General features: G+C 41.5%; 1 protein-coding gene across 4 annotated transcripts; it reads right to left on the reverse strand.

Annotated features, from left to right (window-relative positions):
• On the reverse strand, nucleotides 1–20,527 carry trarg1a (trafficking regulator of GLUT4 (SLC2A4) 1a). Of its 4 annotated transcripts, none has more exons than XM_037125354.1 (4): nucleotides 20,430–20,527; nucleotides 18,419–19,513; nucleotides 2,040–2,166; nucleotides 1–1,514 (listed from the first exon to the last, which is right to left on the reverse strand). In XM_037125354.1, exons 2-4 carry the CDS (start codon nucleotides 18,836–18,838, stop codon nucleotides 1,504–1,506), a joined length of 558 nt encoding a protein of 185 aa, XP_036981249.1. In that variant the 5' UTR covers nucleotides 18,839–19,513; nucleotides 20,430–20,527; the 3' UTR covers nucleotides 1–1,503. The 4 variants fall into 4 exon arrangements, with proteins under 4 accessions (XP_036981249.1, XP_036981258.1, XP_036981251.1 ...); XM_037125363.1 differs by lacking the exon at nucleotides 20,430–20,527 and having other exon boundaries at nucleotides 18,419–18,847; nucleotides 19,147–19,824; XM_037125356.1 differs by lacking the exon at nucleotides 20,430–20,527 and having other exon boundaries at nucleotides 18,419–19,035; nucleotides 19,147–19,821.
• Nucleotides 20,528–21,222: the final 695 nt, after the last annotated feature.

The following is a 21,222-nucleotide window of genomic DNA, read 5'->3' on the forward strand; positions in this document are numbered from 1 at the left end:
AACAGCTGTGGATTCAAACAACGCCACATGGTCTTAACAGTGACGTCACCTGTGCTTGTAGCCTGTAATGTGTCAATACAACAGTCCCGCGTCATCAATCTGCCGTGCTCGGACTAGAAAGAAAGATCATTTTTAAATGCTATCCATTGTTACTCGGTCAAACGCGAACTCACCGGCCTGTTCATTTACAAAAAAATAGATGTGTGTGAGCCCGTTTGGCCCATAGCATGCGTACATATTGCATATATATTTTCCCATATAAATTACATTTTCATACCAGTACAAGGAGCGGACAAGAAAACATTCAGTGAAACAATGGCATCTAACAGTCCAAGTGTAACAATGTAAGAATGGGGAGCTATGGCGTAGAAAGGTAGTTCAATACTATCGAAAGGAAATAGATAAAATGGACATAGCCACTAAAGCAGGTTTTGTGAAAAAGAATCAAGCGTGTGAAAGGAACATACAGGAATTTAAAGATGGTAGGAGTGTTTGGCATGCGTTTCAGCCTCTGCCAAAACACAGCAAAGAGATTTTTGAAGACAACAAAGGCCACATTCTACAGTGGCCCGGCTCACATAATGTACACAAATCACTCCCGTGTGTGCAAAACCAGTTCACCTCCCCGACTCCTCAATAAGAAAAAGAGACAATAACAGTCAAAACGGAAGGCAGAAGTTTGGTAATCTACATTCAGGGCATGCAGTTGGTCTCTCTCTCTCTTTTTTTTTTTTTTTGTTCAGTTTGAAAAAATAATAATAAATAACAAAAATTAAAAAATGTGTTCCCTGCCCCCTTTTTCACAAACCCTTTTTGTCTCTACTAATAACGCTGGCGGAGCAGCCGCTGTGACAGTCTTAACAAACCCAGCACCACTTGGCATACAAACGTTTTTAGAAAATGTACATCTATATATATTTATATTCATATATCCATAATTCAAATATATTTGTAGCTGTATTATGCTTTTGAATGCAAGAGGTTCAGTAAGGAATATATGAGGATTATATGCAGCTGATGGAAGTCCAAACCCAGAGGCTGTTCTTCTTCTTCTTCTTCCCATAGGAGCCCCATTGCAGTCGTCCGCTGTCCTCACGCGTTGATCCTCCTCTTCGTTTCAAGAAGTCCATTATTCCAAAAGGAGACATTTATGAGTCCTCCTGACCATACACATATCTGCATTTACTTTTTCCTCTGTTTTCACCTGAACAATTCTACATCAGGTTTTTTTTTTTGTCAAGCAAATGTTACTGGATTCTAATGCATGCATCTCTGAAGGATTTTTTTCATTTGTTTACTTGCTGCGGTGCCTACTCTCACTAGTTACTTATCTTTTTTTTTTCGCATTCTGAGGGTGGTCACGACTTGATTACCATACAGCATAAACTCAAGAATCGTACTACTCATTTGTTTATTTATTTTGGAATAGGCTTTTTTTTTTCTTTCCTCCTTCACCCGTTGTTTGGTTTTGACGGTTCACGTTCCTCTCTCGGCTCCTTCGTGTCATTTGCTTGCTGCAAAAGAAGAGAAAGAGGAGAGAAAACATCAGGTCCGGCACCAAGATGGCTTCATTATTTTGGCTGCTGAAGCTCGAAGTGTCGAAGGCTGTGAGCGGTAGTCGCCCTCGCTGCACAGTCAGCCTGCTACACTCACTGCAGTGCTAAATCAATCTGCACACGGCTTGGAAAAGTGCTGAGTTTGGACGCAGAAAAAAAACCCCACACATCTCATGCTTGTGTGGTGGTGTCATATATCACCCTGTAATCGTAATGCAGTCTTTGTTGTTGAACACTTGTTGTAAAAGCCCCGTATGTGTTTGTGAGCGGACACACACACCGTACGTCATTTCCCAAACGTTTCTCCCCTTACAATACGGCGAACACAATTTATTTTAAAGCACAGCACACTGGAGGCTTCACCAAATATTCAAATGTGAGTCTATAACAGGCTGTGGTGAGTCAACATGTACAGGGATTTATTTATTTATTTTTCACATCATTGTATTTTGAGATGTGTCCGTCCTGGCTTTGTTCCTGTACCTGAAACTGAGACGTAGACGACGATGACGACAACGCCCAGGACGATAGAGACGATGCTGAGCAGGCGAGCCAGTCGGCCGAGCCTCCTGGCCCCGTCGATGTCCCCAACCTGGAGACTGTTTCTGGACTGGAGACACACAAACAGCACAGTGTGTTAGCAGGAACAAACACCTGAAAGATTATGCTTTTTTAACAGGCCTAAATCAGATCGTGGATTTGGTGTTCTTTAAAGCCATATGTTTGTAAACATGGCTTGTATTTGAGTTATGTTGGGACGAAAAAAAAAAAGATCATAGAAGTCTGACAGTTCAAGAACATAGGACTAAAAAGTTTCATTGTGCACCTTTTAAGTAAAGCACCGGTTTACATAATTGTGAAACCAACCATACCACAGTGGGGGTAATATTGCAATGGGCAATCAAAGCATATAAGACCTGCGGTAGATGCACTGTTGGGGATACAGGGTAATAACGCTCCCTGTGAATGTGGTACTTTATCTAGTGACAGAAGTAGCGTTGACTCACATCTCTCAGAGCACATTTTACTCCTCTCACCAATCAGACAACAGCTAGATTACTGATAAGGAAAGTCATATTCTAGTTTAAGGGTGACAGATTGTACAGAAAGTACTTGATTAGATGTGTATGGTTAAGAGGAAACACCCACGGTAAAGCTTTTGAAGGAACATGGGATTATAAATGTATGGATCCACCTCCGAAGAGACAGCGTTAACACCAGCACACTCAGTGGTAGCTTATACAAAGATTATTTAAAGAAAGGCCAGAAAAGTGTGAAGTACTCCCAAAATACAGTCATTCCCAGTGACTGATCAGTCCAGCCCAGTTGAACAAAACACCTGAGTCTGACAGTCTCATGGCCAAATGATACAAGACATTCAAGCCTGAAGTAACAGCAGTGCTCCTCAGGAGCTTCATCTGCAAACAACCCAATCATGAAGCGAGGCAATAATATCAATAATCCTTAAAGAGGGAGAGGATGACTTTAAATACAAACTGTTCACATCAATAAAAGACAAAAGGATTTGCCTCAAACATTTTCTTATAAACTTTCTGTAGATGCTGACTTGTGAATGTGGTTCCTATGATGACAAGATAAGTGAAACCAAACTGCCACGGAGCATCAGAGGGTTAGTGGTTCCATCTCTGGATCCTCCTGTCTCAACACCCGATGGGCATGCAATGCACGGTAGCTCCGTTGCTTTCAGTGTGTGTGTGTGTGTGTGTGTGTGTGTGTGTGTGTGTGTGTTTGAAGGGGTGGAGTGTGTGGTAAAGAGCAGAACATTTACCATGTTGAAAAATGTTTAAAATTGGAATTGATTGCTCTCTTGTCATATTAAATCTGGGCAAAACTCCAGACAAACTCACGGCTCAGGGTGAATATCTGCTCAAAATCTTTCAGCCTAAGTCTACAAAATGACCCATTTGTAAAATACTGAAAGTAATGGATCGCTTATGCAAAAATGTTATAAAGTAGTCTTTGACGTGGCATCTAAATACACATATTTTCAAATGTAATCTGGGCTGATCACAGTAATTTATTCTCAGTGAACTGATTGTGTTAATCCAATTACATGTGGTCCATTACTACCCAGCCCTGGTTATGACACTCATATTTCACATATCTGGTGACTTATAATAAAGATAATAAAGACAACTCCCCAGAGAGCTTAAGTTTATCAATATAAGCCTCCAGCAACAAAGAAAAACCTTCATACGTCCATGAATCATATCGACATTACCAGCGCAACATAAAATGAACACAAATTAAAGGGATATCGAGTTTGGCTCTCAGAGGCCGCTCCCTCCACAGCCAGTGTGGGGGCTCGACTCTCTCCGGCTCTCAGAGAGTTCAAATATTCATCAGGAGGTTTTCTGTAAATCGACATCTACAGTTATTTTAAAGGGAGACGACACACATACAGTACAGTAATGTTCACTTCTCCTTCCTCTAAGGGAAAATAGCAACAATAATTTATACCCAGTCATGAACAGTCAAATTGGTCTATTTCAGATCGCTGTATTGGGGTTGATGGAAGAATGTGACTTGCGGAGCCGACTGGATGGAGTACGTCAGCGTGGCGCTGTGAAGGGGTCATAGATCAACTTAATGCTGTATGTATATTGCTTTATGTAAGCTGTAGATATGGAGACAGGGTGATTTATGTGTATGTGTGTGAGCCATGACGGATGGATCCTCAGTCCTCGTTCAATGCTTTTATATATGAGAGACCCTAAACAACAAATCTCAAACGGCTGATGTTGCTATCGTCTTATTAACCTTGGTTTGCATTTATTGAGGCTGCTTGTAATTTGTGATACTGTTCTGCAAAACACACACACACACACACACACACACACACACACACACACACACACACCACTGTACAAGGCACATACCCCTGAGCAGAAAAGCCAACACACACGCAGTTTGATTCTTGACATCTCGTCATTGATTTTTTCGTAAAACAAAGGTTAATTTTATAAAATGTCGATATTCACTGCATCATGGAAAATGCAAATTTCTACAAAATGTTACTTTAAAGGTGCTTTCTTTTTATCAAACAGGTGTTGGTGTTATATTGATACTGTGAAAACAATGGAGAAAAATAGCCGCAGCCCATGATAAGAAACTGTGCCTTCAAACTGTCATCGTGTGACACCTCACATATGAAGTTGCTGCCCTCAGCCACGCCCCCAAAACACCTTTAAGACAAGAGTTGTGTGCATATGTAATGCGACATAACAGACGTGACAGAAAATTAAATACAGTCAAGTTAGACATTAAAATCGGCAAAAATGAAGCGTGCAGAGCATCACAACATCTGCAATTACTTCACTGAGCGAAGCATTTGTGGTGCATGACCCGTTCTGCTCTGTGTCCGAAAACAAACACAGTGTAACGGCTAATGACCACACAGAGTTTCTTTCCGCAGTAAACAAGAATTACAGGTCGTACCGAGGAGAAGAACAACAACAACTCCGGACACTGGAGAGTTGGAACAACACTGCCTGCTCGGGTGAATTTCACTTCCTGCTGTCTCTCTCTGGTTGCGTGACTCGACACATCCGTCACGCAGAGTCAAAACGTCGCAGTCTGGTGGTGGTGTGATGGCGTTGATTACATCTCACTGAGCCCCTTTATAATGATTATTTAAATGCTGCAGGCCATCTGACCGGCCCTTTGTCCCAGCAGTGTCACCATTTACCAAGTATTTTTTTTAATAGGATAATACAGCACGTTTCCAGGAGGTCAAACTATCCAGGAAGGACATTCCGTTCTCACTCGATTTTTAATGTCAAGCTACTTGGACTCTGCACATAATACCAGCTGGTGTGTGTCAGCCTGGGTCAGCATCCCTGTTGGGGGGGGGCTTTTACTACCTTTTGGGTCCATGACATGATCAGCTGGGCCTGTTTAGAGGTCAGACTCTGAGGGAAAAGAGTGTTGAAAAAGTGTCACTCATACTCTGTTTTAAAACCAAGAGCAGAGAGAGAAGGTGAAGGGAGAGCACATGTAACATGAGCATCCTCAACTTTTCAAAGGATAGAATAAACAACCAACAAATTTGTTTTGTAAAAAAAAAAAAAAAAAGAGTAAAAATCAGCTCATTGTGTATTTCATGACTGTCAGCACACCTCGGGGATCTGGAAGACACCCAAACCAAATATTCAGGCTGAGGCCAAGGATGTAATACAACACTATGGAAACAAAAAACAGAAGGCTCAGCAGATTGTCAACTTCATATCCATAAAGCCAAGTTCTTGTGGTTTCAACTCGCATGATCAAATTCAAGAAGTGCTTTGAGTGTCCAAATCATAAGCAATAAGAAATATGCTCACATAATTATTAGGCTGCAAGAAGTTTGACCTAATGCCCACAATTAGTGTGAGGTTACTATATTACATCTAACAACTTAATCTAAACAATTCCAAGAGCCTCAAGCATCAGTTATCTGTGTCCACTAGACAAAGCTGTTTCTGTGATCGTTTGCTGCCTTATTGCATCATGACCTGGTCACAAACTCTTTTGTGCTCTGAAGCCTCATTAGCTGACTTCTCCCAACACGACACACACAAGGGATTCGGAGCGATTGCATCCCCTTAGCTGTTGTCATATTTTTGGCTGTATTTAGTTAGTTTGTGCTAAGTTTCCCCATAATCCTCACTGTCTATGGACCTTATTTCTACAGTCCCGGTAAAAAAAAACAAAAAAAACCTGTACGTGACATAACCAGTAGAGTCTTTTCATTGTCATATTTAAAATTCAAGCTTGTGATATCTAACAAAAGCTTGGCATTTTCAGGAAAATAACTAATAATAATTACAATCCTGATGCAGTACATATACAATATGGCAATTACATCGGTCCACTAACTTCTTAATGGGTTTTTTGCAGACCGGTGTCGAAGAACCCAACACCCGGTGGTTGGGAACCCGTCTTAGAGAATGCCTGACCCATTCCAGCTGTGGCAGGGTTGTTCAGACTAGACCGTCTATCAGAGGTGACTGGGTAGCTTGTTCGGAATAAAAGAATTTGGTCAATCTGCTGGTTTTGAATACAGTGGTGAAGAAGTGGGACTCTTTACCTACAAACATTAGAGACTCTGGCAATTAAGTTTAGCTGCAATAAGCACAAAACTGTAATTTCCCATGACTGTCTTGCTTATATTATAAAACTGATTCAAGTTAAAGTTACTCTGATGGACTTTTATGTGTTGCACTGTTAATGCAGCAAATTTGCTGTTTTTCACAGCAGATGCAAATTAGCTGCTGGCCAATTGTCCTTTTAAGATGGAAATCATGGCTGTTTTGCTGTCCTTATATCATTACAATGCCATTGTGCTTTATGTTTTTGACTTAATGTCACATGTTGTAGAGAGAGAGAGAGAGAAAGAGAAAGCAGCGAGGCTGTGTGCTCACTCTTGTGCCAGATGAAAACTTTAGGAGCTGTCCGTGGTGCTGAATGTATCTTTTCAAACTGGAGGCTGTATGTGTGCAGCACAGCAGGAAATGGACCTCCCATTCCTCTCATCTATATCAAATTACACAGCTTTATTTAAGTAGGGGTGTGTTTCTCCATATAGAGTGGTATTACATGGAATAATCACCCCACATATCCTGAAATGAATGTATCAAGGACAAAATGTGGCCCATTAAAGCCACTTCAGCGGCACAAAGACATCATTATCCAATGATTTACCTCGTACATGGACCCTCGATGAATGTGTCTAATTGAATCACTGAGGGAAGAATCATAGCAAAGATGACATGAGGAGAGGGAGTTGTAATTAGAGCAAATGTGACGTGGAGTGCAGTCAAGGTGAGACGTTATTTCGGTGGACAAAGTTTAGTCTGTCATGACACGAGCAAATCTTTTCTGGCTCAACTCAAGTAATTTCCATTTAGTATTTTGAGACATGGGGTTTGGTATTGTTCCTTAAATTTCAACAGACAGACGGAAGGGACTTCCTGAGCAAATACCTCAGAGATGTTAATAGAAAATCCTAAACAATGCATTTTAAACCACAATATGTTGCGTGTCTTCTCTTCTCACTCATGCAGTCAATACTGAGGGTGCAGAGCTGGGGTTGCCTCAGTATTAGATAAGATTACACTGCAGAGAGAGAGAGAGAGAGAGAGAGAGAGACAGAGAGAGAGAGAGAGATCTCTACAAGTGACTTCATCCTCCCACTCCCATGAGCCTCTCTGTCTCCAGGCTGTCTCTGGTGGAGTCAGATCCCACAGTGCAGTTAGTACAGGTGGGTGGGGACGGTGCAAACCCTGGGGTGCTGCACTGGAGGGAATGCCTTTTTTTTAAAATCAGCATTGAGTACACTTATTTTCCAGTCTGATTCAGTATATTTGTGTGAGTGTATGTATATTGATTTTACAAAACTGGCAACAGACGTTTTTTTCCCCGCTTTAAAGTATCATGATGGTTCAAACATTCATAATGACAATATTGACATTTAGACTGGTTCCCTCAAAACCTGGCTAACAGCATGCAGTGTAACAACAGGCATAACATCTCCTGGGAAAAAGCAGACTGACTGGCACCATTACCGTCTCCATTATAAACTAAACAGGTGACTAAACTCGCACTTTGTCATGTGTTATTGGTAGTTGCGACTCTTAGGAAAACTCAAATGATCCTGTTGTCTTTGTGACAGCTGCGGCAACAAAAATACCACTTAGAGATTCTGTTTCCACTTCAAGAAACATACTCAAATTAGAATGACAATGAGTAGACTGTATAACTCCGTCAATGCTGTCTACTCTGGGTTGAGACTCATCCTCAATCCAAGCTTTGTGGAAATCCATTTAACAGTTTTTGTGAAATCCTGCTGACAAACGAACCAACAAACTGACACGGGTGAAAACACAACCTCCTACAGTGGCAGCTAAAAACATGAAAATGGTGAAAGGCCCACCCTGAGGACCGTGTTTGGTTTATCCATTCAGGGCTACTGTAGAAACATGTTGGTGCAACATGGCTGAAAAGGATACAAAACAGTACTCAGTTTTAATTGATTTCGTTGAGAGATCCCCCTGAATCCTACACACTGGTCCTTTAATTACTTCAAAAGCATGAAAACGCTACAAGTGACAGTGAAAAGACACAAAGGCTTAATCAATGCACATGTCAATCTGGGCTCCCGACACTAAAATAAGAGATTTTCTTCTCTCATTCACACACACCTCAGCTTTTCACTTCCAGGACCTGCGATGTGAAGCTATGGTCCAAACACAGTCCCACTGGAGCCTGTATTGATCCGGACTCACATCACAGAGAAAGGCAACATCAGCACCTTCAATCAATTGAGGCCTCTTTCAGAAGACACTGCCTCTTTAGCCGGCTAAGAGAGAAAATGTTAATGAAAAAGATTTGAAAAAGTTGTAATACTTTACATCCAAACCAAAAAAAAGAAAAGGAAAGAGAGAATTTCATTGTCAGCATTCTTGTTTAATATACTCAGCTTTTTTATGTTAGCCTCAAGGCAGCAAGAGATTTACTGTGTGTGTGTGTGTGTGTGTGTGTGTGTGTGTGTGTGTGTGTGTGTGTGTGTGTGTGTGTGTGTGTGTGTGTGCGTGCATGCGTGTGTGCACTGGTAGCACAATGAACACTGGACAAGACACTTTGAGGGTAGAATTTCCCATTCAGAAAACAAATATGACCAAGCTTACTCTTGCTGTGAATCAATATAGACATTCATCAGCCAGGAGAGGGGCCTCCCACTAACCACACACACACACACACACACACACACACACACACACACACACACACACACACACACACACACACACACACACACACACACACACACACACACACACACATTACTCTCTCTCTCTGTGGTTCATGTGTTCAGCAGAGGAAGGTGGAAGCTAGTAAGTCAGTAAGTGCTCCCTTTCTCTCTTGTCATTAATAATGGAGAGCCAGCAGCAGCCTAGTGGAGAGGGACACTGTACAGTACCAGGAGCTAGTGTATAGTTATGCCCGTCACAGTGGCCATTTTGACCTAATTAAAATGGTTTATTTGCATCCACACACCCTTAATTCCTGTTAAACGTTCAGTTTTGGGGTTCATTTTCATCTTATTTACCATGTTATGCCCCTCCATTGTAGCCTGGAACACAGAAACCTTCATTTAAAAATGTTTTCAAGAGTAAATGTTGAAAAATGATTCATAATTAAGTACTTGTAGTAATTTCTAACCCCCTAAAGAAAGAAATTCTGCTTGATTGGTCTCATTGGTCTGTCGGTTTTAACCACTTTGGTCTGGCTGGGTGTGAGGAGCGTTGCGGCCTCTAGGGGCTGCTAACAAGGCTTTTAGACTTAGTCTTGTTACGTTAGAATCGCCATTAAAATTTCAGACCACTCAATGTAGTCAGATGATCAAATCTGTCAGACCCATGAAGGCAAAGCTCTCGTTCTGGAAGCTATAAAATGCATTCTAACAGCTGCTGGAAGCTCATAAATTTTAATCGTATTTATATCTTTGTTGGCTTGTGAACTGGAAACACAGTTAAAATAACCTGGGTTTAGCGCTACGGACCCCCAGAGTCATAATGGCATATGCTATGCCTCATTCTATGTTGCACATCTGTAATATGAGTTTTGCAATTTCGTCCGTAATACAGCTATCAAAATCAACAGAGCGTGGTGCTATTAGTAGCATAATGTGTTTGTCAAAAGAAAATTAGATGATAAAGTGATCAGCAGACAAAGAGAGTCCCTCACATCCTCAGCGTGGTGTCAGACTGAATTTGTAAAAACATGATGGTGACACACTCACAATGTCAAAATGACAACGCTAAACTACTGATGTTAACTAGATACAATGTTTACTGTTTTTACTGTCTCAGTTTAGCAAAATGAGCATGCAGATTTGCATACTTGACAGGATGAAACAGCTGTCTCTCACAGTCACAGTGGAGCCAGCTGGCAAATCGCTACCGTTACCAAAGCCAGCTGAGAGAAGAGCAAAAACACCTTTTCCATCAAAAAAGAGCCTCCATTGCTATTCTTCTCTCAAATAAATACACTCTCCACTTCTGATATAACTGCTCTAGCAGCATCTACGCTGACCTTTTCTCGCTGGTTGTCACGTCCAAACGTTGGCCACTGCTGCCAGTAGATCCTCATCCTCAACAACTGTGGTTCAGCAAGCACACAGCTTGAAGTCTGACAAGATGGATTTGCAAGATGAGACCATCACGTGATCTTGCAAATCCAGCTGCCTTGCAAGGTAATATTAAACTATAAGAGAATACAAAAAAAATACTGCACTGATGTAAAACTAAACTTATCATCAGAATCCCATAAAAAGGCAGCTAGCTGTTACTTATTTCTGCTTTCTGCGTTATAAATTACCGTAATAACAAAGCTATTAAAAACATGTAGCAACACGTAAATATTATTTATTATGGTGCTATTACATTTTCATTCGATGTTAATATTCAAGCTCCCCCTTATAGGATGCATACAGTACACAGCACCCATCCCCCCACACATCAAAAACCTGGGTGGTGCTCTAATGCAATTACTTGAATCCACAACATGACAGCACACCCTTCCTATATGTTCTATGTCATCAGCTGTAGAATGATAATATCATCACTTGTTTAACTACGCAAGTAATAAATAAATCTGTTTTCAAATGCAATACCAGCGGCAGTCCCTGGTTTTATGTTTTCTTCAACAGTGTGAGCAGCAGTCTCTGGTTTTCTCTCTGATAGGCTTCATATTATTGGCAACTACAGTATGAAGTGCTCTTCCACCATGACTGCGGTATTAGATTGCTAATAAGAAGTCATTTACCTATGCACACTCACATACACACACACAGTCATCCATCCAGTGCAGCACTGCGAGTCCATATTTCACAGGCAAATCTGCTGAGCGTGCAATAATGCTCCTGCAGTTTGGGCCCCCCCATTACTGGGATAGGCTGGTCGGGGCAGTAAAAACCCCTGCCTCTCCAATCCCCGTAATTGACTGCACATCTTCCGTGTTTGCCAGCCACAAGCCTTCCCCATCAGAGCATCTGTCAGGGATCTGTGGCGGCAGCCAGCTGGAAGTTGGCTTTTAGGTGGTCCTGCTGCTGGAAGTGGTGGTGGATGATGATGGATGTGACTTTTTGGCATTCCCGCTGTTAGCAAGGCACCATCTGCCAGAACGGAAAGACGCTGAGTCTTACAAGGCTAAATGAGGCCTCAACACATTGTACTTAATTATTGTTCATTTTAGTTGTTTATGGAATTAAAACAAGGAAAGCTGCCATCCCTGTCACCGCCAAAATACCATGGATCATGTGACAGCTAAAATTGTTTAGGGCCATTTCATGGGAGGAGCAGACAACTAAGAGGATTTGGTTCAAGGTACCATATTGTAGAAAGTGAGTTTTCCTGTAATTTTTTGATTATAAAGCATGTCAAGTAGCGACATATACAGTATATGCAGGGTTAGAGCACTGGCAAGTCCCTGCTCACGCCTGGGAGAGCTGACCAATTACAGCAGGCTGGTCCTCCCTAGGTGGGCTAAAGAGACAGAGTGTGAATAGAGGTGCTGCAGCAATTGACAGTAAGTAAACTTTTTTAGTAGACACCCATCAAAAGTATTAACCTGAAAATGAACACACTATTGGAGCTTTAAGGATAATGTCATAGTTCTGCGGTTTATTTATAGTCTGTTTTGTTAAACTTCCTGCCTTTGTCTTTTTCCAGCGTGCTTTCTTTCACTTGTTTTTCATTAGTTAATCAGTCCTTTCTGTATTTAGTTGGTTTGCTTTCAGTTGTCAGTTGCCATAACAGTTTATCATTCTTTGTTTGGCTTTTTAATTTTAACAGAACCAGCTGCATACATTGACATTTTTTGGCATCTGGGAACAGTGGAGCAACCTGAAAACACAAAGCTGACCAACTGGCACCTAATAGAGTTCAGGCAGACATTCTCCTTTTAGCTCTGCTTTGGCCTCGACCAACTCCTCAAGTAAATATTGTGTTCCCCAGCTGCTAAATGCTCCACTGCTCTCTCTGGCCAGTCGATAACTTTGTCTGCCTGCTGTTTGGTGCTGGGCTTTTTTGTGTATGGTAGATTTGCTGGAGCTTTTCTGCTCAAATGAGTTGCCTGCTGCTGCTCAAAGGAGGGTTTATGTGAGTGTGCAGAAGTTGTTGGTGGACAAAACAAAATGATCCAAAGTGAAATATGAAAAAAAAGCTCCATTGATGTGTAGGCAGACTTGGCTAATGCTAGAGAGGGCAGTGAAGCAGACAGATCAGTTGTCAGTATGAGAAATGTAGATGAAATGTAGTTGACACTTGACTTGAGCTGACAGTTGACTACGCTTAGAAACCACTAAAAGCTGAGAGTGATTAGATGTTAATTTATGTGAATAATATTTTACAAAGTACACATATATACAAACTACTGTTTACGTTCAGGGGAAACAAAAAAACACGTTAGTCACGTTTCTTGTTTTTTCTTCATATAATTTCCTGTCATCTGGGCAGTTTCCTCTGACTCCTCATTAATACAATTTCAACATCAGTTTGTTGTTTTTCTCTTCAACTTTCCAGCAGTATCCATTTCACATGGGCGAGGGGAATATTAGCACTTAGCAGCAAGCCGGCACTCTCGGGCTACGTATCTTGTGGTATCAACCGCATTACTTTTGATTCATTTGCTCACAGTGCGTGTTGTAAAAACCTCTGTTTTCCTGCTCTGACTCGCTCGCACTTATCTGACATCACTGCGGTATCTGATTCAACCCCTTTCTAATCCAGTGATAGGAACTACTTTATAGCCATTTGCTGTCTCTCTTGCACCCATCTGCCCTTCTAGCCAGTGATGTTTTGATCTTCGTTTGCAAGGCTCGTATCCCCTTTCCATACGTCCAGGAAAGAGGGAGGATGTTGAGCGCTGCCACAGAGTTGGCTAACTGCTGCAATCTGCCCTCTGCAGAGAAACTAAATTGACTCTTCTCGCCTTCTATTGAGTTAGTGGCCGGCTCCAGTTTCTCCCTCCTTCACTTTTGTTTCTTATGTCCTCTGTCAGGGCCTCTCTCTCTCTCTCTCCCTCTCTCTCTCACACACACACTCTGTCACACACACACACACACACACACACACACACACACACACACACACACACACACACACACACACACACACACACACACACACTGTGTGCCATTAGCAGGCGGCTGACTTGTGAATGTCAGTGGGTTCATGATGATGGCTCGGGGAAGTACAGGCTATCTCGTGGATACTGCCTGATATTCCCTTTGGTGTGTAGTGCCCACAGGAGTGATATTACAGAACTAATGGGTTTGCTGCATTGCCTCTGCCTTGTTTCTCTGTAGATCTGAGTGTTGGCTGCTGTACAGTGTCAGAAGTAAAGTGCGCTGAAAAACACAAACGGCTGTGCCAATAGAGACCGCGCTGCCATCAGCCCACAGGAGTTAAAATCAGTACACAGGAGAGTTGCCGCTAAATAGGCCTGTCATGATAACAGATTTTACTGGACGATAAATTGTCCCAGAAATTATTGCGATAAACGATAATATTGTCGCTTTGAGACAGTTTTTCAACTAATATAATGATAATGGCATACTAATGCAAGTACACCCTTTCAAAGATCAATAAACTTTTTTTGGAATTGGAGTTTGAAGAAGACATTTTAAATACCCAAAATAAGTAACAAAACAACCAGACGAACTAAAGACGTTTGTGACACATATGTTCTCCCAGGGAATTTGTACTGGCTGTCAAATGTTTGCAGCATTTGTCGAAATACCGGCTTTTTGACAGTATTAAAGGGCTGCATCTCTTTAGCGATGTAGTGAACTACACCGTCTGTGAGCGCGCACCATTTTGCACCGTCCTGTCTGTATTTTGTTTGTTGACGTGTAAACATGCCAGTGATTGTGGACTGTCGGGAAGACGGAGATGGACTCTCTGTAGCTTTAGTTGTAGTTTTTTTTCCCAGCTGGGAAAACTACATCAGATTATTATGCTTTAGGTGCAGATGCATGTTTGTTGTATTGCTGCTTTTAGCTGTAACTGTTTTACAACAAATGCGACGTACCAGCTCGTCCAGGTTAAGTGGTTCACCATGGTCATTCAGTTCGAAGTGCTCCCACACTGCAGCTGTCACATTCAGCTTTGAAACTAATTCCATCTTTGTTTTTATTCCGCCAAAAATCAACTAGCATTACCTCTGGCTTGCTACTCCTCACGGGGCTCTCATGCTGCACTCTGCGTCATGTCAGGGGCAGGACCCCGCCTCCCCACACAGAGACAAAGAGTCACTGACAAGAGGGTTCATGTGAGAGACACGAGGAAAACAAACAAGCATGCAAATGGAAATTATCGAGACCGGCAAAATTATCGAGCTCATTTTTATTTATTGTATGATTAATTGATTTACTGATCGCGACAGGCCTACCGCTAAGCGGCTCCTGGTAGAATACTGCCAGGCCGGATTCATCTGCGCTGTATGCTTAGAATGAATCACCTTCTCTGCCTCTGTTTGCACTTTGGTTGGTTTGGTTTTGGTTGTTACAGATCTGGATGAGCTAAATGGATTCAGTGATTTATCACCTGAATGTGCTGCTCAAAGTTTTTATTGTGTTCGGAGGTATTAAAGAAAGCAGCAGAGAATGATCCGGGATGTCAGAGTTAATTGATAAAACTTGACGAATGACAGTTTGCAGTTTCAGACTCTTGTGCAAGCTTTGCTTTTTTGTTTTGTTTAGTTTTTTATGCCCTCCAATTAAAAACAAATGATCTAGATATCTCATGGTGACAGTGTTAAAGATTGGAGAAACTCCCAACAGATGTAACACGGCCTCTGGCTCGATAACGGAGGCAAAGCCTGAAGTGGTCCTGATATTTTGTCTAAGCTCCAAGGATGTAAACAAACCTTCACTGAGCCATACTTCATTCATCACTCCTGCAGACCTTAAACCTGTCAGTTTATGCGTGTTCACAATTCAGTTTTCTCATTTCAGACTTTGATATGAGTGCTGTAAAAGGTATACTGTAGCAACCACACTGGATCCTTCATTGCTCTTCTATAAAACCTTGGATTTAATTTCCTTCACATTTACAATAATAAATAAAAATTCACAAAATAACTTAGTTAAAGGCTCAAACCTAATGAAAAACCTTCTCTCTTCCCCTTAGGTGTTATTCTTTATTTCGGGGTTCAATCCTTTTTTCTTTTTTAACTCAATAATTTCACTGATTTTGTAATAAATTCAATCAGTGAAAAACTTTCTGAACTTCTAAAAGAACCAAAAGGTCTGCTTTTCAGTCTCTACACACTTAACATTCTGTCCATTACAGTTCTGACCTGGGATTGAGCATAATTCAATTGTAAGAGTCTGTAGATCAAGTACACACTCAGACAATTGCATGGCCCGTCAGTATCAACAGACAAAGGGCTTAAATATGATTCAGCAGGGGATTTGACCCTGATTTACAATCAAACAACATTTATTTAAATGTATCAAATTTTATTAAAACTAAAATATAATTTATGTATTTACCTGTGCTATAAAGTATGGTCACCATTCAAAAGAGACACCAATCTCTGCTCTTCAGGTTACACTTGACCTCCACGCCACATCTTCACTCATCTTTATCTGATCTCGATGAATCTCGCTATATCTTGATTTGTTGTCTCTTCCTTTTATCTCTGGATGATGGATATAGAGAGCAACAATCTCTCACAGCCCTCAATAAAATCCACCATTTTACTGCAGACCTGTCGCCACTTCAGACGGTGACAACATCAAAGTGTGAGCTTTCAATTTTAACGCAGCGCACCCTGGACATAAATCTACGGACTCGTGTGCTGCAGTATGACTGTGGACCGTGTGGGGAGTGCACCGACTGAGGATCGTGTCTCCACGAAACGTTCACTGAATGAAGAGTGGGAGCTTATCCAGCATCTGTGGCTTCAGTGTCTCAGCGGCATCTTGTATCAGCGTTTCCTGCGTCCTGAAACTTTCAGGGGGGAGGATTAATCAAGTGTCAGCGTCTCTAAACCAGAACAACCTGCAGCTGAGTGGCAGCAGCAGCAAGCCAGAGATCGTTTAAAGCCTCAGCACCGGGAAAGCTGATGGTGCACTGAGCCCGAGGTGTGTGTGTGTGCGTGTGTGTGTGTGTGTGTGAGATTATCAGGGACCACAGTGCCAACTGCACTGTACTTGCTGCAGTTAAAGAGGTGAACCTTTTTTCTTTCAATGAAATATGATAATCATTTGGAGGATTTTGAAATGATTCTTATAAAACACTGACATGAAGCTACTTTAAGGGTGGAAACAGCTTCATGTTTAAATAAATGAGGATGTCACCAGACGCAATTAGATTTAAACACGTAAATGTCTGAATACCATTCACTTGGGATAGACAGTATAGAGACAAGGCACATTTCTGAGAGACTGATAACTGATTAATCCTTGATCGTGATTTATCCAGTGATTCCACTTCTGGCTTCTGAAATGTGTTGATTCGCTGCTTCAATCTGTTTTATCTGACTGTGAATCGATCGCTCTTGGATTGTGAACTGTTGGCCTGACAAATTAAGTCATTTTAAGATGTCGCCCTGGGCTCTGTTCACTTATGATGGCCAGTTTTTCAAAGTATTTTTTTTTTTTTACTAAAAAATATTGATATATCACCCCCACTAAAGGAAACTGATATACAAAGAGTTGTATGACCTTCAGCTCACTGAGTTATGAGCAATACATCAATTTATCTGAAACATCAAAGTGACATGTGTCGCTCGACTGACACTTGAATTTTAGGGCCGAAGCTGATCAGCATAAGTAGACAGATATCAATAAATATCAGCTGAGAGACACACATTTTAGGTGATGATCAGTCAAACGTGGTTATCAAACACTTGTGACAAAGGCAGGATATACAAGTTAACAATAACCTTATCACAGTATTTTTTTCATATATCGAGCTATCTTTACTGTACATCGATATAAAGATATCTTGGTATTATATTGGCATCAATATATTGGCATCATTGGCAGATAATAACAACCGACCAATGTATTGGTCTGGCTCTAGTGGAATGGAGGTAATAAAAATGACAGCAGACGTCTTGCCTAAGTCAGTTATACAAATTTCACATCCCTGAACCAGATTGTATTCACGTCAAACATACTTTTTACCAATTTTGACACACTGCTCAACAAAGATACTACACATGAACGCTCCTTTTTAACTAAATGTATGAAATTTGAAATCACAGACTTGCATGGATGTAAAATAAACATAGTTTTGACTCTTTAACTGATGTCTTCTTCTTTCTTAAAAGGTGCACAATGTGATTTTTGGGGAGGAAATTTTAGTAGAAAGATCTTTTGTTACTGATCTTATAATGCCTAAATAAACTAAATACACATACTCTCTTTGTCTTCATGACTGAATAAACAAACCAATGTTAAAGGAAAACACAATTTCATACTGCTTGACCCTGTCTATATGTGGCGGACCCTGCCACCTGTGTAGCTTCAAACAGGGTTCTTGGGACCTTCTTATCCTCTGAGAGTGGCTTGTTTATGCACTTATGGAAGAAGCAAATATTGCTGAGTTTGTAAAATGTCCTCATTAATATTGTACATATCAATATTAAGTTTGCATTATTTTTTACAAAATATGGAGCCCCTTTAATGTCAGATTTAGACATGTTCATCAGCATGTTGACAATCCATCACATTCATTCATTCACTCATTGATCCATACTGCCCAGAATACACTTACAGAATACCTTTTTTTTTTTTCATTTTTTTTTTTTTTCATACAGGCACATTTTAATAAAATAACACTCACCATGATGGAGTAAACCAGTGCGACGATGCTGACGGGCCAGACGGGGCAGAAGCAGGACAGGATGACGAGGATGAGGTAATCCTTGGGCTTCGGGGTCTCCTGGACGGTAGCGTTCCCGGTGGAGGAGCGGCTCAGACTCACCTTGGAGGGGGAGAGGGGGGCGGCGGCGGCCAGCTGCCCGGCGGAGCCCGACCTCAGGGCGACGCTGTGGCCGTTCTGGTCGGCCTCCGGGCCCTTGTCGCTGTCCATGTTGACCGCGAAGGAGGAGGACAAGGAGGTGGTCATCTTCACCCCGTTGCCTCCGGGCTCGGCGGTCAGCGCCAGGAGTTTCTCCGTCTCCTGGGCGTCCGCGGGCGGAGCGCCTCCTCCACCCTCACCCAAGTTGGACTTCAGGAAGTCGGTGTCCGTGTTGATGGCCATGTTCAAGCTCTCAGTCGCGTCAAATCAGATCAGAAAAAAAGTGTTACTATTAAAATAAATCTTAAAATGGTTTAAGAACACACCGACATCCCATAGTAAGTTTTCACAACTACTCTTTTTTTTAAGGTGTGGTGGAAGTGGAGGGTGGAATTTATATTATCTGAAAGGGTGATGCAGAAAAGCTCAACCCCAATCCCCTTAAAAAAAAAAAAAAAAAGAGAGAGAAGAAGATTAAAATCAGAGAGGAGATGAAGAAATTCCTGTAGATATCATTCCTGCTCTCCTCGGTCACTTTTTTTCCCCTTCACCTTCCTTTCACGTCGGCTCACGTCCCGCAGGGGGGCTCGGATCAGACAACCTCCCCTCCTCTGTCAGACACCCGGGGAGGACCAGACCACTCAGAGGAGCTCCTGTCGCCGCCTTCATCCAGTCCCAACACTTTCCCCTCTTCAGTCCGCCTCGCTCGTTGGAAAGTGGCCCCGAAAAAAATAGACGAGTGTGCTTTCTTTCTTTTTTTCTTTTTTTTTTAAACGCCAGCAGGTTGTAATGAAGCGTCTCCGTCAGAGAGTGGACCAGACCGGCACATGAGGCACTTTCTCCTCCTCTCTGCTCCGCTCTGTCTGTCCTGCAGCCGCAGCAGCGCCGCTCTGCTCAACTTGGGACAACTCAAGTTACCTAGCAACATGCAGGGCACTTCCGGTCAGGGAACACAAAATAAAAGGCACTCCAAGACCCTCTAATGAGCTAATATTACTTGTGTTAAATTTGAAATATGATCATTCTTGTCATTCTTAAAGCTCATCTAAGTAGTTGTGCGTCTGCTGCCACCTGACCTAGAATCAATTTCCTGTTTTAAAACGCTTTTGAGAATTATTATTATTAATTATTATTTTTATCACTGGTGTTGGGCAACGCCTTACAAAAATATTCTTACATATTGCACGTTTAAACGCAACCACATACAGCAATGTAGTATCTATGATGTATGTTTTCATCAAACCACAAAACAAGAAGGGTGTCTGGAGAGTTATACCGTGGATGCTGGGAAGTCTGTCAGTAGACAGATCATTTTTCTTATTTGACTTGTTCGTATGAGTCGATTGAACTCTGTGTATTACGTTCATCCAACTCATCGTTTCAAGTCAAGAGACTGAAATGAAGTGTGAAATATAAACTTTAAGTTTAATTAACTTGAAAACAAATTAACTCGTATATTCAAGTTAAATTAATTATGAAAGTTGATTCCACTAAATTTTGTGATGACTTTTTACAGTGAAATTATATGTGTATATTAAAGGCTAATAACTAGTGTTAGGCAAGTAACTTTCAAAATACAGTGGATTATATATTACTAGTTACTTTCATTTTAAAGTGATATATTTCATTACAATATTACTGTTTGTGTAGAGTAATGAATTCCTTTTAAAAAAAAAAACTTTTTCTTTCTCTCTTTTCTTTTTTCCTTTTCTTTCTTTCTTTCTTTTTCTTTTTCTTTTTTTTTTTTTTTTTTACAAAATGCAATGAATAGGTTTTTTACTTTGAAAACTCCATCTTCCTACTGCCGGTAAGAAATTGGCTTTCTTTGACTAACTTGATGCATCTCCCGATGGAGCAGGGCAGTCTGGCGCGGAGCCTCCTCCATCTTCCCCATTCTCCTCCTCCTCCTCCTCCCTCCTCCTCCCTCCTCCTCCTCCTCCTCCTCCTCAACATCAGCACCAGTGGTTTATGGAGGTGAGCCAGCGGCGCTTTGTGCTGCTATGCAGAATCTGGTCCGGGACAACAATGGTTTCTAATGGCACAGCCCGACATCATAAATGAACTCTCTCTGCGTCAGTTTTCCAAATAGCGTTATGGACATTTCCAGGTGTGAAGGTAAAGAAAATGTTTTACTGGATTTGAAAAAGATACACATTGTCTTTTAAACGCAGTCTTTGAAAAACAACAACAACAACAACAACAACAACAACAACAACACAGTTTTAAGTCCCCCTGTCCACCTGCCTCACGGCTGCATTATGAGGATGGAGGCTATATGACTTGAATGTTTAATCACGATCCTCTGTGTGTGTGTTTTTCCCCCTGTGATCTGCTCTTATTGATTTTCCTCATCATTAGACTGGTGCATTACCATCAGCCTCATTTCCCAGAGTGACTGCTACACTGCACTGTGACCCGGGTGGGGGCGGCAGTGCAGTGATGAGTGGGGATTCCCTGAATGAAACTGACCTCCCTCTGTGATGTCATAGTGATATTGATCTAATATTTCATTGGAGTGCAGTCAAATGTGTTTTTAAGATGAGAATTTCTCACATATGTGTGAGTCAGATCTCTTTGCCCTTCAAACTCTGTCCCTCCCTCCCCTGTGTTGAACAAAGGAAGGAAGC

This window comes from Acanthopagrus latus, chromosome 2, assembly GCF_904848185.1.
Source record: "Acanthopagrus latus isolate v.2019 chromosome 2, fAcaLat1.1, whole genome shotgun sequence".
NCBI lineage: Eukaryota > Metazoa > Chordata > Actinopteri > Spariformes > Sparidae > Acanthopagrus > Acanthopagrus latus.

What these genes read in the sequence shown, in the direction of transcription:
- trarg1a (XM_037125354.1), bottom strand. Translation starts at nt 18,838, where the DNA reads ATGGCCATCAACACGGACACCGACTTCCTGAAGTCCAACTTGGGTGAG. An exon ending in CACTGGTTTACTCCATCATG is followed by an intron (nt 2,167 to 18,418) that starts GTGAGTGTTATT and finishes GTGTGTCTCCAG; the next exon opens with TCCAGAAACAGTCTCCAGGT.